We start from the raw sequence: 24,972 nt of genomic DNA, 5'->3' as shown, positions 1-24,972 counted from the left end.
TATCATCAAAAAGAGAATTTAATTCTAATAACGGGTTAGATGGGAAAGAAAGATGACAGGGTTGGAAAAAGAGAAAAAAAGAAAGAGAATTGGAGAAAATTCTAGTACTGTGAAGTACACTCTCTCCCCTAAACACTTCATTTCACTATTTACTATTTTATGAAATATTATTTTATTTCATAAGTTTCATACAATTATTGAATGCTTCTTATAAATAATATGTAAAATTGAAGACTCCACACTAATACAATACTAGAAACTTCCCCAAAGAAGAGTATCAAGGGAAGGGACTTGGGAGATGGCAAAAGAAACGAAGGAAGTTAAGTTGAGTTGGAGGTACAGCCAAGGAGTTGAAGAAAGAGACGTTGTACTGAATGGAGAAAGGTGCACTAAATAAAATAAGAAATCAATATTATGTGAACTATTATAGGTAAAACAGAAAATTATTTAATTCTTAAAATATGAAAATAGTCTTCACTAGAGGAAAAATTATTTTAAATGGCAGTTTTTAAAATTTGTGATATATCTTATCTATCACGGTCGATCATAGCAGATTATTTTGCAGATTCACTTTTCAATATTTTCAATTTTACTAGATACAGCTTAGAATAAGAACTTACTTGGAAAGTAGGGCCATTGGAACCCAAATGAGTTTCACACCATTATGCCAGGTCCATACCCGTGAATTGCTTGTTTCGCCAAACCATCTGTAATTTCTAACCTGGCTCAATAACAGAGGGAAAAAAAGTCAAAAAAGAAAATGCATACATATCAAGATTCCATAAAGATTTTAAATTTAGCTCAACCAATTTTTTGTTTTTTTTTTTTTTTTTGAGAAAACAATTTATTAATAGAAGCCAAAATTGGCTCTGGGAGTGCTAAAAAAAGTTGGTAGATATAAGCAAATTTAGATCTAGTTCTAAGAGTCTATCCTTACTAATAGAGTCAATCAAATATAAAGTCAATTTTATTGTATTTACAATTCTTTTTGTCATACACTTAATTATTATCTCTACAAATGTAATGCAACCAGTTCAATAGGCAAAGTAGGAACAAAATCCTCACAGAAACGCTCCAGGGGAAAAGTGAAGAATTTACAGGGAGTATGACCTATCTATTACAAGCTCTGTTAAAAAGAGAGAAGAAAATATGAGAGAAGAGAAAGAAGTTTTAGCTTCAGCGACATCGTTAAGAATGATAATTAGAACTTAGAAAAACGTTTTAGGCCATTAATGGCTAAATTGTCCGATGCAATAATCAAGGCGTGAACCCCCAATCTAAAGTTGGTCACATATAGCTGCAATCTCCACATGAAATGGAATCAGAAAAGATCTGATTCAATAATCAAATAGCGATTATCGTATTCGTACAATAACTGTATACAATTTGATATCTTACAGCCGCCTTGTTGACTTGAAACAAAATATATTAATAAAATAACAGTATATGATTAATAAAAAAGAAACATTAAGTTCCATTTATATACATTTTGTTTTTGTTTTTGAAAATTAGGTCTACATCAAACACTACTTACCCATCCAATTTTCTTTTTTTATTATCTGCTTTTTATAAATGGTTAAGAAACAACTGAACAAACCAAAGGTTGAAAACTAATTAAGTAGATTTAAATTTTGTTTTTTTGACTAAGAATTCGATTATATCTAAGGAGCAAATTGTTGTATAAATGAAAAAAAATAGACTTAAATTTTAAAAACAAAATATAAAATGTTTATACGTGAGAAAGATGCAAATTGTTGTATAAATGAAAAAAAAATAGACTTAACTTTTAAAAATAAAATAGTTATTAGGTTGAACCTAACTTAAATTAACAAAAACTGTGGAGTAAATCTACTATTTCATTGCCAACATGAGCTTAGCTTAGTTTTTCAAATTTTCACCCAACATTTATTACAATACATTTGAAAAAAAAATCTACTACTTCATTGTTAAAATGAATAGCGGGATACTATTTGGTTTATTCTATTTACAAGTTAGGGGGTGAAGGCTCAGGCTTATACTTGAATTATTTAAACCTCCCAGATGAATTAGTCATTCAAAGGAAATTTAAATCTTAAAGTCAAACTACCATGACCGACAATTCAATTCTGCTTATCCCTGTGCGTAAACTGAGGGATTGGGCATTTGTTTTCACTGCAGATTCGGAATTTCTCAGCTGCAGGATGAGGCAGAATTATTGCTTTAACACCAACAGGATTCTGCGTATACTTCTTTATCATTTCTTTTTTATATCCATGAGCTTGGCCTTTGCGAAGACACCCATATCTGGAATTGAATCAGATCATTTGGCTCTACTTGATCTGAAAAGTAGAGTACTCAACGACCCACTCAAAATCATGAGCTCTTGGAACGATTCCAGGCATTTATGTGATTGGACTGGCATTACTTGTAATTCCACCATTGGAAGAGTTATGGTCTTGGACTTGGAAGCTCACAAACTGAGTGGTTCGATACCAAATTCTTTAGGAAATATGACTCATCTCATTGCAATTAGATTGGGAGACAACAGACTCCACGGCCATATTCCTCAAGAATTTGGTCAGCTACTACAATTACGTCATCTCAATTTGTCCTACAATAACTTCAGTGGCGAGATTCCAGGAAATATAAGTCATTGCACCCAGCTGGTTCATTTGGAGTTGGGCAACAATGGGCTTGAAGGTCAGATTCCACACCAGTTGTTCACGTTAACCAAGTTGAAACGACTCAGTTTTCCCAATAACAATTTGATTGGAACTATCCCATCTTGGATAGGAAACTTTTCTTCCCTCCTTCATTTATCAGTCGCGTATAACAATTTTCAAGGAAACATTCCCAACGAACTGGGGCACTTGAGAAGATTGGAGTTCTTTGCAATTACAGCAAACTATTTGACAGGTACAGTGCCACTTTCACTCTATAATATAACTTCTTTGACTTTGATGAGTCTTACTGCAAATCGACTTCAAGGAACTCTACCACCAAATATCGGATATACACTACCCAATCTTCAGATCTTTGTTGGTGGCGGCAATAATTTCACAGGGTCTATTCCCACGTCGTTTGCCAACATCTCCGGTCTTCGAGAATTAGATCTTCCTAGTAACAGTTTCGTTGGAATGCTACCTAATGATTTGGGGAGCTTAAAAGACTTAGAGAGACTCAATTTTGAAGACAACATACTTGGAACTGGAAGAGTTGGTGACTTAAATTTTATCAGCTCCTTGGCTAATTGTACTAGTCTAAAGGTTTTGGGTCTGTCATGGAATCATTTTGGAGGAGTATTGCCTTCATCTATTGGCAACCTATCAAGCCAGCTCACAGCGTTAACCTTGGGTGCAAATATGTTAAGTGGAAGCATTCCTTCTGCGATTGCAAACCTGATTAACTTGCAACATCTAGTGGTGGGACAGAATTATTTGAATGGAAGTGTTCCTCCTAATATTGGGAATCTTCAAAACTTGGTGAAGCTATTTTTGCAAGGTAACAATTTAACTGGGCCAATTCCATCATCTATTGGTAACTTGTCTTCGATAGTTAAGCTTTACATGAACGATAACAGACTTGAAGGAAGCATACCAAGAAGCTTGGGACGTTGCAAAACGCTTCAAATTCTTAACCTATCTGGTAACAAACTTAGTGGCCTTATACCAAATGAAGTTCTTCATTTCTCTTCCTTTTTGGCCTATTTGGCCTTGAATAATAACTCACTTACTGGTCCATTAGCACTTGAAGTGGATGAGGTGGTTAGTTTGATAACGTTGGATGTATCAAAGAACAAATTATCAGGTAACATTTCTAGCAATCTTGGTAAATGTGTAAGCATGCGTTACTTGGATTTGAGTGGTAACCAATTTGAGGGAACAATTCCTCAATCTTTAGAAACTTTGAAAAGTCTTGAAGTACTAAATCTTTCCAGTAACAACTTGTCTGGGTCAATTCCCCAATTTCTTGGTCAGCTTCACTCACTCAAGTATGTCAATCTATCCTATAATGACTTTGAGGGGAAAGTGCCAACAGATGGAATTTTTTCCAATTCAACCATGATTTCTATCATTGGAAATAATGATCTATGTGATGGTTTACAAGAATTAAGTTTACCTCCGTGCAAGCCTAACCAAACACATTTGCCCGATAAGCGGTCTCTAACATCAAAGGTGTTGATCCCTGTAGTATCTACCGTCACATTCATTGTTATTTTGGTGAGCATACTTTTCGTGTGTTTTGTGTTTAAGAAGTCCAGGAAGGATAATTCAACTCCATCTTCTACAAAGGAGCTTCTACCACAAATTTCTTATTTAGAACTGAACAAATCAACTAACGGATTCTCTATGGACAATTTGATTGGTTCGGGTAGTTTTGGCTCTGTGTATAAAGGTGTTCTTCCAAATGGTGGATCTATTGTTGCCGTTAAGGTTCTAAACCTCCAACAACAAGGTGCTTCCAAGAGTTTTATTGATGAATGCAACACTCTCTCAAACATACGGCATCGGAATCTCCTCAAGAACATAACTTCTTGCTCAAGTATTGATGTACAAGGCAACGAATTCAAAGCATTAGTCTTCAATTTCATGTCCAAGGGAAATCTTGATTGTTGGCTTCATCCTGCAAATCAAGGACACGATCAAAGAAGGTTGAGTCTCCTCCAAAGATTGAATATTGCTATTGATATAGCATGTGGATTAGATTATCTTCATAATCTTTGTGAAATTCCTATTGTTCATTGCGATCTAAAGCCTAGCAATATATTGCTTGACGACGATATGGTAGCTCATGTAGGAGACTTTGGGTTAGCTAGATACATGTTGGAAGGACCGAATGCACCATTATCTTTTAGTCAAACCATGTCACTTGCACTCAAGGGTTCTATAGGGTATATTCCTCCAGGTATTTTTCTTTTTCTCTAAACCCTATCAACTTTCAGCCGTAATTGCTAATTGGTATAATAAATTAATCAACAATTGCAGAATACGGCACTGGTAGCAGAATTTCCATCGAAGGAGATGTCTTCAGCTATGGTATACTACTATTAGAGATGCTCATCGGAAAAAGACCCACTGACGACACATTTGGTCATGGTGTGGACATTCATTTGTTCGCTACCATGGAGCTATCTCGAGATGCCTTGGGCATAATCGATCATTCTATGCTATTAGTAGAAACAGATCAAAAAGAAGAAAGAGAAGACAATATACAAGAAATAGCGACAATGAGTGAGGAACAACACAGAAAAATCATACCGAGATATGTGGAAGAATGTCTAGTATCAATGATGAGAATCGGATTGTCATGCTCCTTGAGGGCACCTAGGGAGAGAACACCGATGAATGTGATCGTTAATGAATTGCAAGCAATTAAAAGCTCCTATCTCAAATTTAAAAAGACACGCCAGAGGTAACATAGATATTTGTTTCCCCAAGATTGAGAGAAGAATGAATATACTTGGCCACAACAAGCAATGGGTTGTTCTAGAAATGCCACCTTTCAAACCATCCAAGTTGACAATTTACAATAGATGGTGAAATGTTTCTCAATTATGATGATAATACCATTTTTCACTTTTTGTTCCTAAACTCACTTTTACGTTATATATTTTTTTCACGCAACTACTAGCAATGTTAAAATTTATTGCAATATCAAAGTCAGGAAACAAACAATAAATCTCAGTCCAGAACGATGAAAGCGCTTAGAGTAAGAAGAAAAATAAAGCGAAGAAAAAGGAAAAACAGTGTTGGAAGAACGCACTTGAAGAGATCGCCGTCCACCGGACGTGCTGACAGGAAGAGGTTTCGCAATTGTATCCGAATACAGTTACCCGCTTGCGTCGTCAGGGTGTTTGGCGCCGTCGTTACCTCAGTCGCGGAAGCAGTCGGAGGAGTGAGCGTCATAGTTTTGGGGGGAAATTATATGAAGGGTAATAACGTCTTCTTACCTCACAAAACTCCCGTTTGTCCGTAAACTAGAAAGGAAGAAAGAGGTGCTCCCAAAATTTTATAATTGAAAATATAATGGATTAGCTTTCCGTTAAAACGACAAATTTATTTATTTATTTGGGCATAAAACGACAAATTTATTTACATAAAAAAAAATATTTACAAATATATGGATCAGATTGAAAAATATAGCAACATTTTTTTTAATCGTAAATAGGTGTCTAAGATATGTGCGATGGAAGTCTGATTATCATTCCAAAATTGCTACCCATTAGGCTAAAATATAAAATAATTTTGTGAGATCAAGAAAATAGAATTTTGTTTTTTTATATATTTAAGTTAGCACTTTTATCTTTTGAAAATAATGTGTTAAGAAAATTGTGATTACGTTCCTATTTGAAACGTAGCTCCATAATCGTTTATAATATATATACACTAATAGATTTTGTAAGAGTAAGCATGATAAACTAAAATCCACTAAATTGAAGGTGATGGATCTAAAAAAAATAAAAAATCAAACCGACATCATTTTTTTTTTTAATTTTAAAGGTTTAAAATAATCAATTGGTTGATTACTCCTTTATAGTCGGAGTCAATTTCAACATTTACTAAATTGATCATAGTCAATTAAACGATAATTTGATTAAAAAAACATACTTCAATCGATCGATGCTCACCTATAGGATTTAGTATACGTGTAAGGAGACCTCCCTTCGACAGTATGTTTTTATACAATACACATAAAAAAATACAGAAATAATATTTATACTAATAACTAGTCCACTTGTTAAATTTATTTTAACTCTTCATAGACCAAAGATCAAACCTGACTCATACGTATAGGTGTTGATCAGCTTTGTTGGTGTTGTCATTCATAGATTTAGAAAGGTGGGTAGACTCGAAACAAAATCACTTCTACTTTGACAGAAAATACAAAATTTAGTAGTTTTTCTTTTTCTAAAAATACAAAATTTAATTTTAACTATACTATATTAGAGGTCTAATTAAAGAGGTATGGCCCTAAAAGATAGTTACATTGAATGGCTAACATGAACGAACCATAAAGCATGAGCTTCGTGATTCGTGATTCGTTGGGTAGTTGGAACACGTGTCAGTTTTGGATGATCCACGTGAGAAATTATTTCCCCTTATCCTCGCAAGGTCCCACCGTTATATAATGGTAATTGGTTACCACCAGAAACTCCATCAAAGCCAAAGGCAAAGCGCGAGGCTTAAGCTTTGAGACTGTTTGTCATTGTCAGTGGCAGAGTGAGATTCTTGGAGTGAAGAGTGATGAAAACCCTAGAGACCTACAACTCCATCATCGCCAACTGTTCACCTTCCTCTTACTTCTCTTCTTCTTCTTCTTCTCTAAAAGAGCGTCTTCTTTCTGGAGGACCTGAATTCATTTCTTATCGGAGGCCATGGAAATTGGCTAATTCTGGACTTCAGCATTTGGTACCTTTGCGCCGTGGAGGCATCGATTTCATTTCTTCTTGCTTCGCTTCATATCAGCAGGTCGTCGGTATTGGAAATTATTCTTTCTTTGCGATTCTTCTTTTGTGGTTTCATATGTTTTTTTTTTTCATGGAGAATCTTGGATTGCTGAGAATTATTCTCTTCGCTGTCTTTAATTACTTATAGATTCTCAATGTGCGAACGAGAGATAATCTGTGATAGTTTTCTTGTCCTTTTTTTTTTTTTTTTTTTTTTTTGCTTATTTATGGATTCTAGATAACGATCGGGAGTTTAATATTCGAGGAGGAGGATTCTAAATTGCGATTTGCTAATATGAAAGTCGGTGAAAGATAGTGTTCTATGCCTTCGATTTTGAGTTTTTGAACGAAGTCTTCTTGTTTTGTAATTACTCATTACTTTGTATGTCTCGGACATTATGTCAGTTTTTCCACAGAATGAAGAAATCGTTTCTTAAAGGTTTAGGTTAGATCGAATCAAGATTAATAAAAACTTCGGAAGTTTAGAATGGGTAATAAAGTCTCGGCGGATGCCTCAATAAAAAAGAGATAATTATTGCCAGAAAATCTAGGAAGTAATGTGAAAAAGATTGTTGCAAGGATGTATATATGCTAATAAAATCATCCTGATATTCGTAGAACTTGTTCTTTGCAGGCAGATACTATTCAGAATGATGCAGTTGAGAATCAAGAAACAGGTAAGTCAAGACGATTGATGAAAATATAATTACTTCCTCTGAGAACATAGCCTCAAATTTCCGTATCGACGTCTTTTATGCAGATCAATCAAAAACTGTTCGTGTCAAATTCCAGCTACTCAAAGAGTGCACATTTGGGGAGCATTTCTATGTAGTAGGTGACGATCCAATTTTTGGTTCCTGGGACGTTACAAGTGCAATACCTTTAAACTGGGCCGATGGGCATCAATGGGCTGCAGAAGTGGTGAGTATAGAGTCTCGTGAAGAACGTAAAAATCTTGATATGAAGATATAAGTTTCATAGCTATTCTAATATCTGGTCATGTTCTTTTCTTTCTTTTTCAAATAAGGATATTCCCGTCGGGAAAATAATCCAGTTCAAATTCATACTTCAAGGAATAACTGGAAATGTCGTATGGCAACCCGGTCCTGATCGAACATTCCAACCCTGGGAAACATCCAATACTATCATCGTTTCTGAAGATTGGGATAGTGCTGAATCACGGATACTTAGTGAAGAAGAAAAAATTGTTAACCAGGAGGAGGATTCTCCCATTGCCCCAGAAAATTTAATGGATGAGGACAACCTCACTTATCCAGATGAAGAACTGATCCCCAATATAATTAAGGATTCAATAGCACGTAAACCATCGGTGGAATTGATTGATGGCAGTAACATCTCTGCTTTAGAAGAAAATGGCTGTAATATCTCTGCTTCTGAAGAGAATATCACTAACGTCTCTCTTCCAGAGGGTGACAATAGCAGCATTTCCGATTCAAATGATAATGCTAAAGATCTCGTGGCAGGGAATATAAGTAACAAGGCCGTGAGTGAGGTATACTTAGATGATACAAAGATAACCGAGGAAAGTTTGGAGAACGATGCAAAAGATGATGGAGTTCAAGAAAGCCCTGTTGATGATCAAGTTCCCATTCTAGTTCCTGGTTTACCTCCAACAGCAACAGCATCAAATCAGAATGCACCTCCACATGAAGTCGAAGATGATGGTTCTGTCTGTGGAATAAATGAATCTAACGATCATAAACTACCTGAGGTAACAGCTTGATGGCCTGACCTACTTTTACCATTTCTTTCCTGCTTCAACTCTTGTTACTACAATAACCGTCCTTTCAATTTGTGTGCACCATGTATTGTACTTTCGAAAGAGATCCCAAATACAGTGGACGTAACTTTGATAGCTTAAATGTTTTCGAATCAATATATGAAAGAGATGAAACTTGACACTGATATTGTCACAGTCTTATGGCCTAATCATTTCAAGTTTGATATCTTAGTTCTATTTTGCTTCTTTCTTACCAACTTATCATGGAACCAAACAATTTCCCTGCCATCAAATGTCGACATAGCTTTTCAAGAGTTTGTTTGAAATAATTTACTAAGTGCTTAATAATAAATTATGCACTACATTTTACCTCTTCAAATTATAAAACTGCAAATAAACCTGTGGCCACCTAATGTTTGATAGCAACTAAATGCACACTCTGGAAGCATGGGACGGACTACAATTCACTAAATTAAACTTTTAAACACTTCTTGGCCAATATATTCACAAAAAGCACACCCTGCAGTAGCTATGCTTGATTCAACTTCATCTACTGATGTACTATGTTATATAATGTTCATATGCCTCATATTTCATTTGTATTAGTCTCAGAACATACAAAAGAATCAGAAACTGGATCCTGAGGTTGTGGCTGGACAAGAGATGGAGGCAAAGTCAAGTTATGAGGATGACACAAATATAATTGAGAATCAATCTGATTTGCAGGAAATCAACAACGATGTCGTCCAAAATGACTTAACATGGGGTCATAAAACCCTGAAGAAGTTCCTATCCAGTTTAAGACTGCTTTAGCATCACAACTTTATTCAGACTTCCAAGATTTCAATTTTAGTTCTGTTCTCTATGTTGTTCCCCAAGAAGATTTCAACTTTCTGGGACCCAACTGGGTGTATGGAAGCTGATGTTGGGAGTTGTAAATATGATCTACTCATATATATAGTATACTACTTGGGTAAGAGAAATGAGTTTCATTTCAATTTTGTCCTCTGCTATAAATCCTCGTGACTTTACTTTCGTATTAGTTTGAATAGTTAATATTATTTGTTTTATTCACAACAGGGGTGTAAATACAAAGACTACGAAAATTGGTTCACTGGTGAATCTGGACTGCAATGGTATGAAAGTTTATAGGTAATTGCAGATTTCAAATATTTGTTTAGTTTCATATAAATAAGGATACATTCTCAAATTTCAAGTTACCCTTTCTTGTTATACTCGTATATTGTTTTGTTTTCAAGACTAAATTTATTCTATTTTTTTCATCACCATCCCATCATTCGGATTTAGTTGCACATAAGTAACATGATTGATTGAGTTAATAATTAACAGAACTTTTAGATTAACAATATTTATGAAGGGTTAAAATGTTAAGAAGGCACGTTACCATCGAGAAGTTTCCATGTTGCCTATTGCGTACGCCGTAGGTCGCGGAAGGCTGCCTATCAATGTACAATTTGTCACTTCAAGGTTAAATTTCAAGTATCCTTTCTTGTTATTCTAAAATATTGTTTAGTTTTCAAGGCTATTCATTTTGTCTTGTTTCTACCTTGGTGTGCTGCATTGAGTTTGATTGAGTTAACAATTAACAGAACTGTTGGATCATCAATATTTATGACCGATACATGTGTACTAAGATGTTTGATTGAGTAAATAATTAATAGAACTTTTAGATCATCAATAGTTACGACCGAGACATGTAATGAAGGCACGTTACTGAGGACAGTTGATCAGTTGATAATTAAAGCCTGTCATCTTCTCACTTAGCAAGGCCAAATTAAATGAAGATTCCCTTCATTGGGAACCAAAAATCGGGACGTAATTTGATATAAATATAAGCTAATTTGGTCTATTTCTTTGTATGAACGGTAGTCCAACATAAATGGATGAAATATTTATGTTATTCTTGAAGATAAACAATTACTATTACTCGTTATTAGTAAGGGAGACGTTAAAATTTGTTCATGACTCACTAAGAAGCGGGAGATTTGTATCCTAAACTTTATGTAAAGTAATAAAATAATGAGGTGAAAAATAAGTAATAAACCATTTTCAATCATTGGTAGACTCAAATAATATTTGAGTTTTTTTATCTATACAATTCAATTACATGTCGATTTTACAAACTTTTCTTAAATAGTTTATCAATTATCAATTCATCCCGTACATCTTAAAAAGAGAATATAGACTCATAAATTTTAAATTTTTGAGAAATGCTAACTGAAACTTGAATCATTAATATAGATATCAAATGACCAACTAATTAAATTATAATTCTTTTTATAAAAAACCTAAATAACATTAAAATTCTGAATTGTAATATACAGCCACCTAATCCCTTCAGCGTGGCTGTCACCACCATCACTCACCGCTTTGGCTGCATCACTTAAATCTGTCCTGACTCTTCCCCGACGTGAGGTCTATGTACAAACCAAACCTCAACCTACTCATTTAAGATAGACTAGGTTTACTTTTCCTAAATCCACTACTATTCACTTTGGATACTTTTTCTCCAACTTTATAAAAGCTACTATTTTTAGTTAAAATTAAGTATAATCAAATTTGTACAAAATCAGCTGTTTTTTAAAAAAAAAATACAGCCAACCCAATCAACAAGATAAAGTAATGAATCTTAACCAAGTTGATCCCTAGTTATTGGTTGGTTTGGTTGGGTTATGCCTTCCTAAAAGTGAAATTTCTCACTCTTCACAGCTAGATCCATGGAAACATGACATGATGAATTGGAGGATTATATCTAAAATCTTAAAAACTACAAGGGGAAAAGAGCAAGTTTGAGAAAGAAATTTGAGGGATTGGAACTAAAATATTAAATATTACAAGAGGAATAGAAGCAGTGTTTTAAGTATTATTACCTAGGAAGCATTTGAGTCATACTATTTGAGCTATTAAATTGGGGCGAAGATGTAGCAGACTTTATAACCTTTTTACCTCTGTGTCCATGGGAGGAAGTTCCCTCAGAACTAGTGCCAGCGCCATTTAACTTACTAATTTTGTGTCCTTTGTATATTCCAGGCTCTGTCAAAAGTTTTTCGTTAAGGTGTACCTCTCTTGAAAGCATTTCCACAACTTGCTTCATGCTTGGCCTTTGATTTGCAGCGGCTTGGGTACAGAAGAGTGCAACCGTGATGAAACGCATAACCTCGGCCTTCGGATAATCGATCAGTTCCGGATCGATTAGTTCTACAAGCCGTCCTTCTTGTTTTAATTTCCAAGTCTACAAATGGCACGAATCTATTTATCAAATTGAGGGAAAATGATTATACATGCAATGAAGTTTGATTGAGGATGCGAAAAAAGAGTTCTGACAAGTTTTTTCTGAGTGAACAACATTTAAAACTTACCTAGGACTTTTATCCACCAGGTTATCATCAAAGCCTTTATATTGTATCTATATCTATGATTACAAGCATCGGTGACTATTTAATAGTAGTAGTACTCGTGAAAGCAAAGTCATGTTGAACGCCATAAATGAATGAGCAATAAGTTCTTGTTAAAAAAGTTTAGAAATGTACCCATTCCACGAGAATCGATAACTCTTCTCCGAATGCTGTTTTACTGCTGCTACTTCCACTAACTACTTCCAGCATGAGCACACCAAAACTGTATACATCTGCTTTCTTTGTCAACTGTCCTAAAAGTGCATACTCGGGTGCCAAATATCCGCTGTAGCCACACAAAATGGTTAGAAAATATTTAAAGAGCAGAATATCATGCCAAAAAAAGGGTAAGAAATTAGTTTTGCGTGTCATTTTGAGGGTGCGGGAATGACTGAAGAAGCAAAACCAATGACAGCAAACAAAAATGAGATTGGCAACCAGATCTTATGAATCTAATCCATCTGCGTATATAGCACCCATGATCACCTAGCACACAAGTTTTTATAATCTTTTTACTTGACTTTTTTACAACAGCCAATTCCTGTCTACTACACATTTGACCTTACTTGATTTCATATTCAGCCATCAGATAAGCAAATTACCGTGTGACAATTAACCTAAACTCATTAGTCCAATCAAGATAATGGCATTATTGGTTCTTGAATTAGGTTGCATAAGCCATAAAGATAATGGTGATCAACTGTTAAAGTTCCCCTTTTGATTTTATGATATCTTTTTATCAATGCAGATTACTACAAATATGACGCTGCAAATTGATTAGTAAACAAAAAAGAATTGTTGGTCTCCCTAAAATACGGAGAGACAACGGAAACAGTTGTTCTCAGCATACTTTCAAAGTAAAGTTCACAAATATCAAGATAATGAAATACAGTGCTTACACAGTTCCAGCAACTCGAGTGCTCACATGAGTAACGTTGTCTGGGAAAAGTTTAGCCAACCCAAAGTCTCCTATTTTAGGATCAAAGTTTCTGTCAAGAAGTATATTGCTAGCCTTGATATCTCTATGAACAACAGACGGTTCAGCATCCTCATGTAGAAATGCAAGACCCAAAGCTGTACCAAGACAAATCTTAGCTCTCTTTGGCCAATCCAGATCAACATGTTTACTCATTGTACCTGAAATGATAGTTGCTCGTGATAATAATCTGTTAGAACTCAAACTGTGAAAGTGCATTCACGGATGGGCGACGAACAAAGATGAAAATATCAACGATATCGATGTCAGTAACTCAAATTTAAGGATATACCAACGGATATTCAGAAAAAACTACAGATATTGTGGAATTGGGAGTTATATCTAACTTCTTAGATGGCTGTGTTCGGTCTTTCATATATGTCAAAATCTGGTTTTTGTTGTTTAAAATCTTAGTTGAAGTTGTCTGATGCGGAGAGCAATGACACTCTCGAACTAGTCATAAGTTGATAGCTTATAATTCCTACTAGAGAAATTTAGCAAATAAATGATACCTATCATAATCTTCTATTGATTATAATTTCATAAACTATCTGCAAGTATTTGTTTGCAAGCCAAATTAAGGATTGAACATGTCAGAGATTATACTGACAACAAGAAACACATGTTAAGTTGTTGACCATACTGGAATTTAAGATTTGAAACAACATGTCTAACTAGATTAAGAACTTCCAGAGATATAACATAACACGAATTTATACTCACCTAGAATGTACATATATAATCAACTTGAATGCCCTAGAAACTTACCAAGCAAAGTACTCGCAAGGCTGTTGTTTTCCAGGTATTCATACACCAAAATTCGATGTGTGCCTTCGATGCAACAACCAATCAGTTGAACGAGATTTTGATGTCTTATATTTGATATCATATTTATCTCGGTTAAGAATTCCCGAGTTCCTTGAGTTGATTCTGCAGACAGTGATTTGATTGCAACATTGGTGCCATCCCTTAAAACTCCCTGTTGTCGCAAATCAATGACAGATAAAAATGCATCAGAATTAATATAGGAAAAGTATCTTCAGGGAACAAATTAAAGGAGAGAACCAACAAAATAAGATTATCATTGGTCTCACTTTGTAGACAACTCCATAACCTCCAGCGCCTATTCTGCTTGATGGATGAAAATTCCTAGTTGCCGACCTCAGGGAGTTATAAGAAAAGATGCGTACATTGTTGGTAACAGCAATCCCTAACCAAATCCAAGGCAGGAAATCATTTCAATTAGAAATCCAAAGAGCGAAGTAATTACTTATCTAAAGAAAACTTTTCGCCTAATCAAATGATCAGAAATTATAGAAACCCACTTGAAAAAGAAGACCTACGTATATAGAAGATTAACCTAGCATCTACCAGAAGAAAAACAAAGTTACCTGATTCTCACCTTCTGCCGGTTCCTCGGTGCTGCTATTTCCTTTACAGCAATTCAGGATTGCAAAGCAACAAGGAGCCATTGCAATGAACAGTGCCACTCATCTACGCACATAAACCACTTTTTACATCCCTGAAACACCGAAGAGCTCCTTAACGACAACTGAAACGGCCAAATGCTAGAAAGATTTCTAAAGCCCTTCCATCAATAACTAATATGAGCAGGGTGGCGTGATTTCCACAGAAACTAGGGGGGAAATCGCGATTGCTCAAATTTAGAAGAGATTGAGATGAAGGGATTAAGGGAATGACTAAATTATCAAAAATGTTAATGATTTTACAGTAAAAAAATGAATTGTCTCCTAGTGACCAACTTTTTTCTTCTCTAGAAGGGAAACATGTTTGTGTCAAATTTCAATTTTCTTGGGTTTGCTTGTGGGTGTTAGTCTAAGGATTCAAGAAAATTTTCAACTTTCGTGGGTTTGCTATAGGATGGGTTAGTTCAAGGTTTCAAGAAAAGTGTTAATGGGAGAGGGATTGCAAGAAACCAAACAGTTGAAGTTTTAAAGAGTGTCGTTGGGTTGGTTAATATATCACGATAAACTAAAATCGGAAGCAGGCTGGCCATAGAATCCGTCTGGTCAACACATTTTTCAGCTAACTTTTTTGTTTTTTCTTTCAAAGACAATTTTCCATTTTACTTTTATCTAGTCAGAGCAAGCAAGAAGTTCATACTGTAATTTGACATCACTTCTACCTCCCAAGGCCAACCAGTGTCAGGACAACACAATTTGATGGAGCTTACTTTTCTTGGGTCAGAGAAAAAAATTCATTCAACCAATTTGACATCAGTTCTAAGTTCTATGGCCGACTGTACTTCTAGAATTCAGGAATTCAGGTGGTGGGTGGGTGTGCTTCATGGAAAAGGTCAATTGTGTCCCAGCCGTTTCAATATTACGTAATTCATCATTCTACCATGACGTCAAAATTCGAATCACTATTCACAAATCGAGCTTCTCCGAAGGATAAAAAGGTTTGGAAACAAATAGGAATTTGTTCGAATATTATTCTTAAAAGTTACTTTCTATTTACTTTTAATTTTAAAAACTAATGTTTCAGGGGGAAAAATTAAAAATGATTGAACTCAGAAAGGGGAAAGAACTATACAACCAATCGAGGGAAGTGGTTATTTCAGTCCATTTATTGTGAAAAACATGAAACACCTTTCCAATTCCCTTGAAGAAATTGAACAAGGAATTTGTACTTACAAATTTGCACACCATACCGCTGCTGTTGTACTTAGCCAAACAAACTCACTGCCGACCACTTCCGAACCCAAACCTGCCGTCTGTCCCATGAGATAAAAGGCTGGAAAAAGAAAGAGAAAAGACTTTAGTGCTTAGAACTTAGAAGGCTTGGCCAACAACAAAATTTATTATATTTGCCATGCGAATTATTTCAAGAATAAAACAGCTAATTTGTTGCCTAGGAGCAGGTTTGACTTTTTATATATACGCATACAAGATTATTGTTTTGCCATACGAATAATATTTGAGACTTGTTTGGAATAAAATAGTTTGCAATATCTGAATACGATAGCCCATACGTTATTTTTCCAAATATAATAGGGATTGTGAAGGAGAGTGGGTAAGAGTGAACAAAAGAGTTTCATAGAAAATTATTTATTGTGGTCTCAAAATCCTGGATAGTCTCTTTCTAAATTTCATTTCACGTTTTCATGAACACTAAGTTCTCCTTCATTTTTATATTTGTTTCTTTTACTGACTCCTAACAACATCAAATAAAATACAGAAAAAATAGACTTTTAATCAACAAAGGTGAAAGCTTATCAAAATAAATCTTAAGCATATAAACGTAAATTACCATCTCAAATGTCGTCATCATAATTGAACTAAAAGAAATTATAAAATATAAAAAAATTACAAAATGTTAACTGTTACAAAGAAATAAAAGGGGCTCTCCAACACGTATCTTATAGTCAAAAGTTATTACCAGCGATAAACAAATGAATGGAATGAATAAACAAACAAGTAAAATACACGAGGTGTCATTGTTTGAATTCATTTTTTTATATTGAAACAATTTACCCGTTACCATTTGTTCCTATATACTTGCTTGCCTTTAAAAGATATACATTTATATTTAATGTTGCTGAGAGTTTTAACAAACCTTGTATAAGAAATCTCAAATTCAAACTTAACCCTCCAGCACTCCATTTAAGAAACAAAAGGAAAATAACATGGACGGGTTTTCTTTCATGTACATACAACGACTACACCTAACTCCTGAAGCACTGAATCAAGATCAATTTACTGCACATTACCTGTTTTGCAAACTGATGAACCGCGGTCTTCTGCGATTCTCAAATAACTGACGCAAAAAATCTGCATGGGAAAAAGAATAGTTTTAGTAAAACTTGATTCCAAAGATGACAAGTTTGGGCAAAAAGGTTTAGACCAATCCCACAAGGTTTCACCTAAAGTCTGTAATGATAATATACATACATAAGTACATACATTAAAAAAAAAAAAATTACATGTTCAATTTGTTTCCAAATATAATGTTCAAGAAAAAATAAATATATGCTCAAATTTTGGAATCTACTTTTTTTATTTAATTCAACAATATTTGGAGTTAGAGCCAACATTTAACTTCTTGGATAAAAGATATATGCCTAGATCAATTTAACCATGCTTGAAAGAATATTTCTAAATTAGTTGAGTTATCAAATATGTGCACTTCTGCTCAAATTCGTTTGAACTCCACTGATTATGTTACGAAGAAGTATCAAGTTTCTTCCATCGTTGAATTTCATTGCACAATAACCTTAAAACTATAGTACTAATACTTTGGACAATAACCTTAAAATTATAGCACATAGTTGCATCATCAGAATTCTTAAAGTAATTTTGAAAACAAAGGTTAAAAATCATTACAAACTCAATTTACCAAAACGAGGTGACTTGATGTTGTGTAACTGTTACTCATCCTAATAATAACTTTTAGCACCAATGTCACATCATCATACGAGTAATTGTAGAAAGATGGAGAGCAGCACAGACACATGCCGTAGTGGCCCTTGAAGATCAAAGCTCCACTACATTTTACTGCCTCATTAGTCACAGAATAAGAGACCTCTTAGTATCAGAGGACTCACTTTTCTTAATGGCAATTGATGAAAATATGGCACCCTCGGATGTTGTTGAACTCAACGATTGAAGCTTGATATTTTATCTTTTATTTATCCATTTTGTCGTTTTGTTGTGTTTGAAAACATTTCTAACCATTTTGTTATTGCAGTCAAATGCTCTACCACTTACTGCAATAACAAAATGGTTAGAAATGTTTTTTATTTAAAACGAATTTTCACAAGATACTCAAATTTATTTAAAATGTCAACATTATTTTAGATCTAGGACTACAATGGAATAAAACTCAAGTTGCACAATCAAATTGGAATATTAACTCGCGATAAATTCTCCTTTCTTACTTTTTTTTCAATTTTAACAACGAGATGTCGTGATGGGACTTAAACAATTTACTCGTTGATCAATGGATGATATTCTAGCATCTATGGTGAAGTAAAGAACACCAAATGTTGTAGTAGTAAACAAATGCTAAGAAGGTTCGCTAATTTAAAACAAGGAAATGTAAAACAGAAAAGTAATAAATGTCAATGACGAATTTGATTTCTACATCCCAAAATTCGGTGGCATCTGCAATGACCTGTAGTACTTCTATAAAGAACTCGTGAATTGACTATAGAGGAGTCAATGTTCGAGATCATATAGGAAATACGAAGTCTAGAGAATTCAATTCAAGGAACGAACAAAATACAGTGGAACACTGGAAGCGAACACAAGAAAGATAGAAATAATCTACACATTCTCACCTAAGCTCCGACAAACTAATTTCATTTGGTAGGATTTAGAAACGAACCGATAACTCTATTTGAGGAAGTCGATGTAGCCTAGAACAGCGATTTGGAGATGAAAATCTGGCGGGAAATGAGGAGCGACCGCATCGAAGATTTTGATCCAGCAGATTTTCCATACTAATGTAGATGGAGATGGTCTTGTAAAAATTGAAAGATCAAAATCCATTAATGGTTTCGGAAAATGAGAAATGAGAGGAACACAGCCCTTCGATTTCACTAAACTGGGTTCCTCATTAAAGATCAAACTTCGAAAATGCCGTTCACTCCCCGGGAGCGGGAAGGGGAAAACCAAAAAAACCGCCAGAATCGGGCATGGGCCTTATTGGTCGTCCATACCGGTCCAATGAAAACCAGGCCGACAGGGTCGGCCCCAATGGACTGTCTCCAAACCAAACTAAATAAACCCACTCTTAATCTTGGTCTTAATTGAGTTATCAACTCATTGATGTTAGTGTTAGTTGAGTTCAAATATCTAAAATTTTTATAGGTTAAGTTGGTCGTGGATTTAACTAAACCTAAATCAATCCAAATATATTATTAACTTAAAAAATAAACTTTTTACTTATGACATAATTTTATATATATGTAAATATATATAAAATGAGAAATGACTCTGATATCATTAGTGTGTGAGTGCATGTATGATAGGATAGTACGAAGTGTAGAGAAAAAATACGAGGTGACAATAAACAGAGAGACGTGGACATATGACATACTAGTATGTAATGAATAGTAATAAAGTGGCATGCTTGTGAGCATGTGAGTTTTGCACGATTGACATGAATGAGGTTAGTAGTGTTGTAGAAAAATGAGGTATGAGATAAACAATTAAACATTTGTAATGAAGGAGAGAAATATAATAATATTTTGGTATGGAAAAGAGAGTAGAAAATAAATAATTAAATATTTGTTAGAAATAACAATAATAAATTATTACATTATTGGGAAATATATTTGTATATATTAAGTTTAGCTTTGTTGAAATTTATTTTTCAAAGTAATTTATTCTTCAACACCTTGCTTTGTGAAAAGCAATATAAAACGGGATTGAGCTATTAATCTTATTTCAATATATAAAATAATTAGACCAAAATTTTACATAAATAACCCAAATAAATGTTTCATAATTAGGTTTGATCACTGTTTTATTGTTTGGGATGAAAACATTTCAACCTTATATCTAATTAATTTTTTAACAATTATTTTTTAAAAAATTGTTATAATTACCATCATTAATATATGAATGAGTTCATTAGATAAGATTGGTTCCATACCCTTTTGTATTTTGAATGTTTCTACAAAACCAGCGTTTGCTCTTCGTAACTCATGCCTCTAATAAATTTTCCAAAAGAAAAAAAATGAAATCTTACTAAATACCCAATCTACAACTTCTGTCTTCAAATGAGATTGTTCAATGGGGGAAACGGAGTCTACAAGAAGCACGTAGCAGAACAACATAAGATCATTATTAATACATATTTCTGAAATTAATTACCAATGACCATAGAAGATTTTTTAAGAACAAAAATTTGCTAAAAATAAACAATAAGAAGTCTTCCAAAGTGGCCTGAATCAATCCTAGAAGATGGGTATTATATATTGAAAATACCCAAAGAATGTAAATAATGTATGTGAATATATGTTTATAAAACAACATTAAAGATGGTAACTGGATAAAAATCACTACAAAAAAAAAGCCTCAAATAAGGGGGTCAGGTTGATCATGAAAAACTACTTCTCTCTCTACCTTGAGTTTTAGTTGAATTGGTAGGATTTGATTCTCCTTGAGGATATTTTTTCTCAACAGCACCAATTCTTTGAGGTGGCCATACGATGTGTGACACCCTTCCTTGAATCAAACCCATTGGAATCTGCCACCAATTTAGTTGGGCATAGTTGTGTAAAGAGCATAAAACAAGAATTGCACTCACATAAATCAGATACTTGCAGTTAAGTATTTCAAAGGGCACAAGTAAATTAATACATGTATGTTCGTTATATGATACTTCATTTGAAAATCAAACCTAAGCTATTAGAAAAAACTTAACCAAGAAAAAAAAACGTAACTTCGGTATCTTAATCCTCCTTAAGACATCAAACACCGACTCAAAAACATAAGAGGGATCCAACAAAATATTGAAGAGAAAGACTACCAAGATAAGCCCTCAATGAAAACTTTGTTTTAAACTAAAAAAAAACATGATGGTATTTTCAACTGTGTTTTTCAAATCTCCATAAATAGTTGCAAGAATAATTACCCACTAAGGCTGCCCATCCACAGAAACTATGGTTGCATCTCGAAACTAAAATCACACCCAAAAGAAATAGACTGTTAACTAGAGAAGATGGTATCTTACTGGGCCAAAAGATCTCGAATCCATGCTGCATTCTGGATTATCGCCTTCAACCCAACAGTGTCCTTCTGGAACCTTAACAACATCATATGTTTGACGAGTTCCAACCCAATCTCCTGGTAAGGCAATAATTCTTTTCACTTGTTTCTCCTTGTAATTACAAGGGGAGCTGCAATAGGTCAACAATTTTGGGAGGGAAATTTTATACAAATTGTGCAAGTCTCTGAATGTAAATTTGTGATAAATTGGGAAGTGCGATCACAGCATGTTCACTAAGAGTGGAACAAAAACATTTTCCATATTTCATATAAGAAAAGAGGATGCAAAATGAGGTTCTGCCTTTCTCCAGTTAAACACATGACCTACATGAAACGAAAATATTTTTTTACCTCAACCTTGCTTCAAATTCAAAAAAATATAAGCAATTTACGTATGATTTGAGATGGATCAATTAAAATAAATTTTCAGAAAAATGAGAAACAGAGCTTTCATGGATGACATTCAAAGAACAAAAGGAAACCAAGGAAACATAAGAGGACGCTCCAAGTTTTAAGCCACCCTCCATGAAATGGAACATCGTCCAAACTTTAGATAAAAGTCACCAAGAAGACCCCAGCTTTTATTTAAACTCAGGAAACTTGCTATGTCTGCACCTCCATACTCGAAATCCAACCCTTATAATGAAAATGGGAATGCCTAAGAGTAAACAATTGATCTATACATATTGCACGTCATGGAATTAATCTAACCATGATTTTCAGTTCTTTATTTATCTATATTCATTGTATGAGTGGTTTTGATAAGTTAAAAATTGGAGTCCAAACGAGATTTCGAGATTTCTTCACATCGTAGGCAATGATTATCTTATGGCCTTGCAGATGAAAAGTAAATCAAGAAGAGCTGATCAAAATCTTGAATTATCTAGCCTGCACGTTTTAAGATTCCAAGCCTTGACCAATCGAGCAAGACTATCCATATACAATGCACTACATCATCCCATAAAAGAGAAATTAAATCAAGCCATTACCGCATTACAGAAAAAAAAAACCTCCACAACAAATCAATACAGATGACTATCAGCATCGATAGAAAAAAACTTACCGGTAAACAATAACGTCACCGGGAGAAAATTTATATTTCTCAAGGCAAAATTTCTCAACCAGCACGTAGTCACCTGAAACCAAAATTTCCGGAGCATCAGACCGTACCATCTCGCCATAATAAATATGCTAGGTTTAGAAAATTACCAGTCATTGGTCCTGTCAGAGAAGTCGCAATAGGATTAAAAGTGGGAGACATTGAAGCACCACGGATAGGAACAACACTCGCATAACGATCCGAAATCGTAACCCCTATAATTCCAAATGTGAAAGATTTCTTCACAACGTTCCACACTAAATTTCGGTTTGCCATCACCAAAGAATATCAAATGGACGCATATCAAGTGTGAACTGGGAAGTCAGGAACTGCATCATCGAAAATTCTACAATGAAATAAACTCGAAGTTGGCAAATATAAAATTTTCAGTAGACATTTCGGATTTTTTATCTTCCAGAACAGAATCAAAGCAAATAGCATACAAATTGAACTCTAATCATAAGAAATTTGACAAAAACTTCATATTCGAACTTACCTAGAATTTGATAGTACGCAACAGAGAGGAACCGCAAGTTCCCGGTGAGGAGCCAAATTATGCCTGAGGAGTTGGAACAATTGAAAACTGATATGACAATGGCGGAATTGAAGAGGAGAGATTATTGGGCAAATCCGCTTGAGATCACCATTCCACTAACTTGGTGCCAAACCCTAACCCAGTAACGAAGGCGCGAACAAGCACAGGCCAACGAAAATAATGGAAATTGAAATTTTATTGGAAATTATTAGAGATGAACTTCAATATTTGAATAAAATAAAAAAAAGTATGTTTCAATATTTATATTTTCTATACAAAAAATGTAATATTTAATAAAAAAGAACTTAAATTTAAACTATCTAACGATTCTTTCATTGCGTTTTCCCGGCGTTTTTGCTTCTAAATGTGACTTTTGTTAATCTTGATATTTAACGATAATTGTCTAATTTTGTCTGATTTTTCATGATTTCTTGCTACTTTATAGGCCCAAAACCTAGCATTTTCTTGTATTTCCCTCCGCGAAGGACTAGTCTGAAATCTAGCAGTCCCTGGCAGAGCTAAGAGGGCTTCAATCCTTATTCCTTATCCCCATCTTCGCCCATGCTAACGGGGCCCCTTACGGGGAGAGTGGAGCCTCAAGAAGCACTGTTGAGAGGCATCAAAATAGAAGCTAAAAAATCGCACGAACCCTCAAAGACTTTACCACTTCCATCCATAAATAGGGGAATGAGCCCAACTGAGTCCGCTCGAGCCCTTGTTTTGACTCCTCTCAAATCCCCCGTCCTCAGTCCTATCCATATTAACCTGTGACGCATCTGGACCCCTTATAATTGGATTGCGCCACTCCGCAGTCAATCCGGCCCGGCTGGGAGAGTTTCTTCCTCAACCTCGAGTGACTATGCTCTTCGCGCGGACGATTGAAGTTACCTTTTGTGGAGTGACTCATGAAACATCGACTGATTGTATGAATTAACTGACCTCATAAGGAATAACGGGAGAGCCGCAACTAGGCCCCTCTTGTTGTCAAGTCGCTATTCAGCCCCCTTTTGACTTTGTCTTTGATTCACTAATATCAAACCCAACTAGTCGTATGAGGTGATCTTCTGTCTGTGATCATATAGTTCGTTTTAAAACAATGAAAAAGAATACTTCAAATTTAAATAATCGTGTTAATAATTATCATGTTACGTGATTTTTGAAAAATGTTGATATTTTTAAATACGAAAAAGATAGTAACGTTAGTAACCTTGTCTTTGACGAAGGTGAAATAATAAATCAAACAATAAGAAAGAAAAATAATAAATCATCCCATATTTAAGAACAAATCTAAAAGTAAAATATTCATCGAGACATTTTTTTTACACAAATCATAAATATTTTTTAATTTTATTACCATTTATATTAATTAACAAAGGTAAAATATTTTTTGTGATTTTCTAAGGAATAAGAGAGCCGGTTTCAACCACTAGTGCCATTGAAATTTCTCTACAAACCAAACACCTCATTGTATGGCTTGAGTGGTGGCGACTGTGAAAATGCATTTGAATTCCAATCATGTCAGCCACACTCTCAATTACCAAATATGGAAATCGAATATTAAAATAATAAATAAACAAATTATAAAAATCTTAAAATTATTTTAAAATATCACTTTATTTAATTGTTTTGTGTTTCTTGAAACTCTACCAAATAACATTATTTATAGATAAGACAATAGGTAACTTGACAAATGAAGAAAATTTGTGTCATTTGAGCACAAATGAAGAAAATTTGTACCTATAACAAATGAGGAAAATTTGTCTATAACAAATGAGGAAAATTTGTCTATAACAAATGAGGAAAATTTGTCTATAACAAATGAAGAAAATTTGTGTCATTTGAGCACAAATTTGAGTGTCAAGACAAATGCAAATAACATTATTTATAGGTAACTTGACAAATGAAGAAAATTTGTGTCGCTCCACCAAATAACATATAAATTGTCGTTCCACCAAATAACATTACTTAAAGATGAAGTTTAGAGATGAAGTAAGATGAAGAAAATTTGCTTGACACATGAACACTAATCTTATTAATTAA

General features: G+C 34.3%; 4 protein-coding genes and 1 long non-coding RNA gene across 13 annotated transcripts; 2 read left to right on the top strand and 3 right to left on the bottom strand.

Moving 5' to 3' along the window:
- Positions 1-80: 80 nt before the first annotated feature.
- On the bottom strand, positions 81-5,981 carry LOC116402682. Of its 2 annotated transcripts, none has more exons than XR_004215175.1 (4): positions 5,743-5,981; positions 5,238-5,303; positions 621-721; positions 81-370 (listed from the first exon to the last, which is right to left on the bottom strand). It is a non-coding gene; the product is annotated as an uncharacterized LOC116402682 (long non-coding RNA). The 2 variants fall into 2 exon arrangements; XR_004215174.1 differs by having other exon boundaries at positions 81-389; positions 5,743-5,980.
- LOC101218525 (putative receptor-like protein kinase At3g47110) lies at positions 1,920-5,603 on the top strand. The gene is made up of 2 exons (XM_031882410.1): positions 1,920-4,884; positions 4,965-5,603. The coding sequence occupies exons 1-2, from the start codon at positions 2,088-2,090 to the stop codon at positions 5,393-5,395; spliced, it is 3,228 nt and encodes a 1,075-aa protein (XP_031738270.1). The 5' UTR covers positions 1,920-2,087; the 3' UTR covers positions 5,396-5,603.
- A 1,138-nt stretch (positions 5,982-7,119) lies between the features above and the next one.
- LOC101213899 (phosphoglucan, water dikinase, chloroplastic) lies at positions 7,120-12,671 on the top strand. Of its 6 annotated transcripts, none has more exons than XM_031882433.1 (8): positions 7,130-7,451; positions 8,061-8,103; positions 8,187-8,347; positions 8,454-9,158; positions 9,774-10,140; positions 10,248-10,319; positions 10,546-10,655; positions 12,219-12,671. In XM_031882433.1, the coding sequence occupies exons 1-5, from the start codon at positions 7,224-7,226 to the stop codon at positions 9,978-9,980; spliced, it is 1,344 nt and encodes a 447-aa protein (XP_031738293.1). In that variant the 5' UTR covers positions 7,130-7,223; the 3' UTR covers positions 9,981-10,140; positions 10,248-10,319; positions 10,546-10,655; positions 12,219-12,671. The 6 variants fall into 6 exon arrangements, with proteins under 6 accessions (XP_011651866.1, XP_011651867.1, XP_031738293.1 ...); XM_031882432.1 differs by having other exon boundaries at positions 10,527-10,655; XM_011653564.2 differs by having other exon boundaries at positions 7,120-7,448; positions 10,248-10,655; positions 12,219-12,615.
- Positions 11,719-16,396, bottom strand: LOC101218048 (putative serine/threonine-protein kinase). Its single transcript, XM_004137857.3, has 7 exons — positions 16,217-16,396; positions 14,962-15,081; positions 14,654-14,769; positions 14,328-14,538; positions 13,483-13,720; positions 12,719-12,869; positions 11,719-12,420 (listed from the first exon to the last, which is right to left on the bottom strand). The coding sequence occupies exons 2-7, from the start codon at positions 15,029-15,031 to the stop codon at positions 12,055-12,057; spliced, it is 1,152 nt and encodes a 383-aa protein (XP_004137905.1). The 5' UTR covers positions 15,032-15,081; positions 16,217-16,396; the 3' UTR covers positions 11,719-12,054.
- Positions 16,397-20,350: 3,954 nt separating this feature from the next.
- Positions 20,351-23,128, bottom strand: LOC101213655 (mitochondrial inner membrane protease subunit 2). Of its 3 annotated transcripts, none has more exons than XM_031882755.1 (5): positions 22,894-23,128; positions 22,508-22,758; positions 22,362-22,434; positions 21,264-21,429; positions 20,351-20,777 (listed from the first exon to the last, which is right to left on the bottom strand). In XM_031882755.1, exons 2-5 carry the CDS (start codon positions 22,671-22,673, stop codon positions 20,628-20,630), a joined length of 555 nt encoding a protein of 184 aa, XP_031738615.1. In that variant the 5' UTR covers positions 22,674-22,758; positions 22,894-23,128; the 3' UTR covers positions 20,351-20,627. The 3 variants fall into 3 exon arrangements, with proteins under 3 accessions (XP_031738615.1, XP_011651864.1, XP_004137724.1); XM_011653562.2 differs by having other exon boundaries at positions 22,508-22,743; XM_004137676.3 differs by having other exon boundaries at positions 22,508-22,726; positions 22,894-23,126.
- Between the last annotated feature and the right edge of the window lie 1,844 nt (positions 23,129-24,972).

The sequence above is a fragment of the Cucumis sativus genome, chromosome 3 (genome assembly GCF_000004075.3).
Source record: "Cucumis sativus cultivar 9930 chromosome 3, Cucumber_9930_V3, whole genome shotgun sequence".
NCBI classification, from domain to species: Eukaryota; Viridiplantae; Streptophyta; class Magnoliopsida; order Cucurbitales; family Cucurbitaceae; genus Cucumis; species Cucumis sativus.
Note: the sequence above shows the minus strand (reverse complement) of the source record. Positions and strands in the feature narration are given on the sequence as shown.

Coding starts and splice junctions, on each gene's coding strand:
- LOC101218525 (XM_031882410.1), top strand. CDS start 2,088: ATGACCGACAATTCAATTCTGCTTATCCCTGTGCGTAAACTGAGGGAT. Junction 4,885..4,964: donor TATAGGGTATATTCCTCCAG/GTATTTTTCTTT, acceptor CAACAATTGCAG/AATACGGCACTGGTAGCAGA.
- LOC101213899 (XM_031882433.1), top strand. CDS start 7,224: ATGAAAACCCTAGAGACCTACAACTCCATCATCGCCAACTGTTCACCT. Junction 7,452..8,060: donor TCGCTTCATATCAGCAGGTC/GTCGGTATTGGA, acceptor TGTTCTTTGCAG/GCAGATACTATTCAGAATGA. Junction 8,104..8,186: donor AGTTGAGAATCAAGAAACAG/GTAAGTCAAGAC, acceptor TCTTTTATGCAG/ATCAATCAAAAACTGTTCGT.
- LOC101218048 (XM_004137857.3), bottom strand. CDS start 15,031: ATGGCTCCTTGTTGCTTTGCAATCCTGAATTGCTGTAAAGGAAATAGC. Junction 14,539..14,653: donor GTTATGGAGTTGTCTACAAA/GTGAGACCAATG, acceptor TTGCGACAACAG/GGAGTTTTAAGGGATGGCAC. Junction 12,870..13,482: donor ACTCGAGTTGCTGGAACTGT/GTAAGCACTGTA, acceptor GTGTGGCTACAG/CGGATATTTGGCACCCGAGT.
- LOC101213655 (XM_031882755.1), bottom strand. CDS start 22,673: ATGGCAAACCGAAATTTAGTGTGGAACGTTGTGAAGAAATCTTTCACA. Junction 21,430..22,361: donor GGTGACGTTATTGTTTACCG/GTAAGTTTTTTT, acceptor GACCTATTGCAG/CTCCCCTTGTAATTACAAGG. Junction 20,778..21,263: donor ATTCGAGATCTTTTGGCCCA/GTAAGATACCAT, acceptor AATTGGTGGCAG/ATTCCAATGGGTTTGATTCA.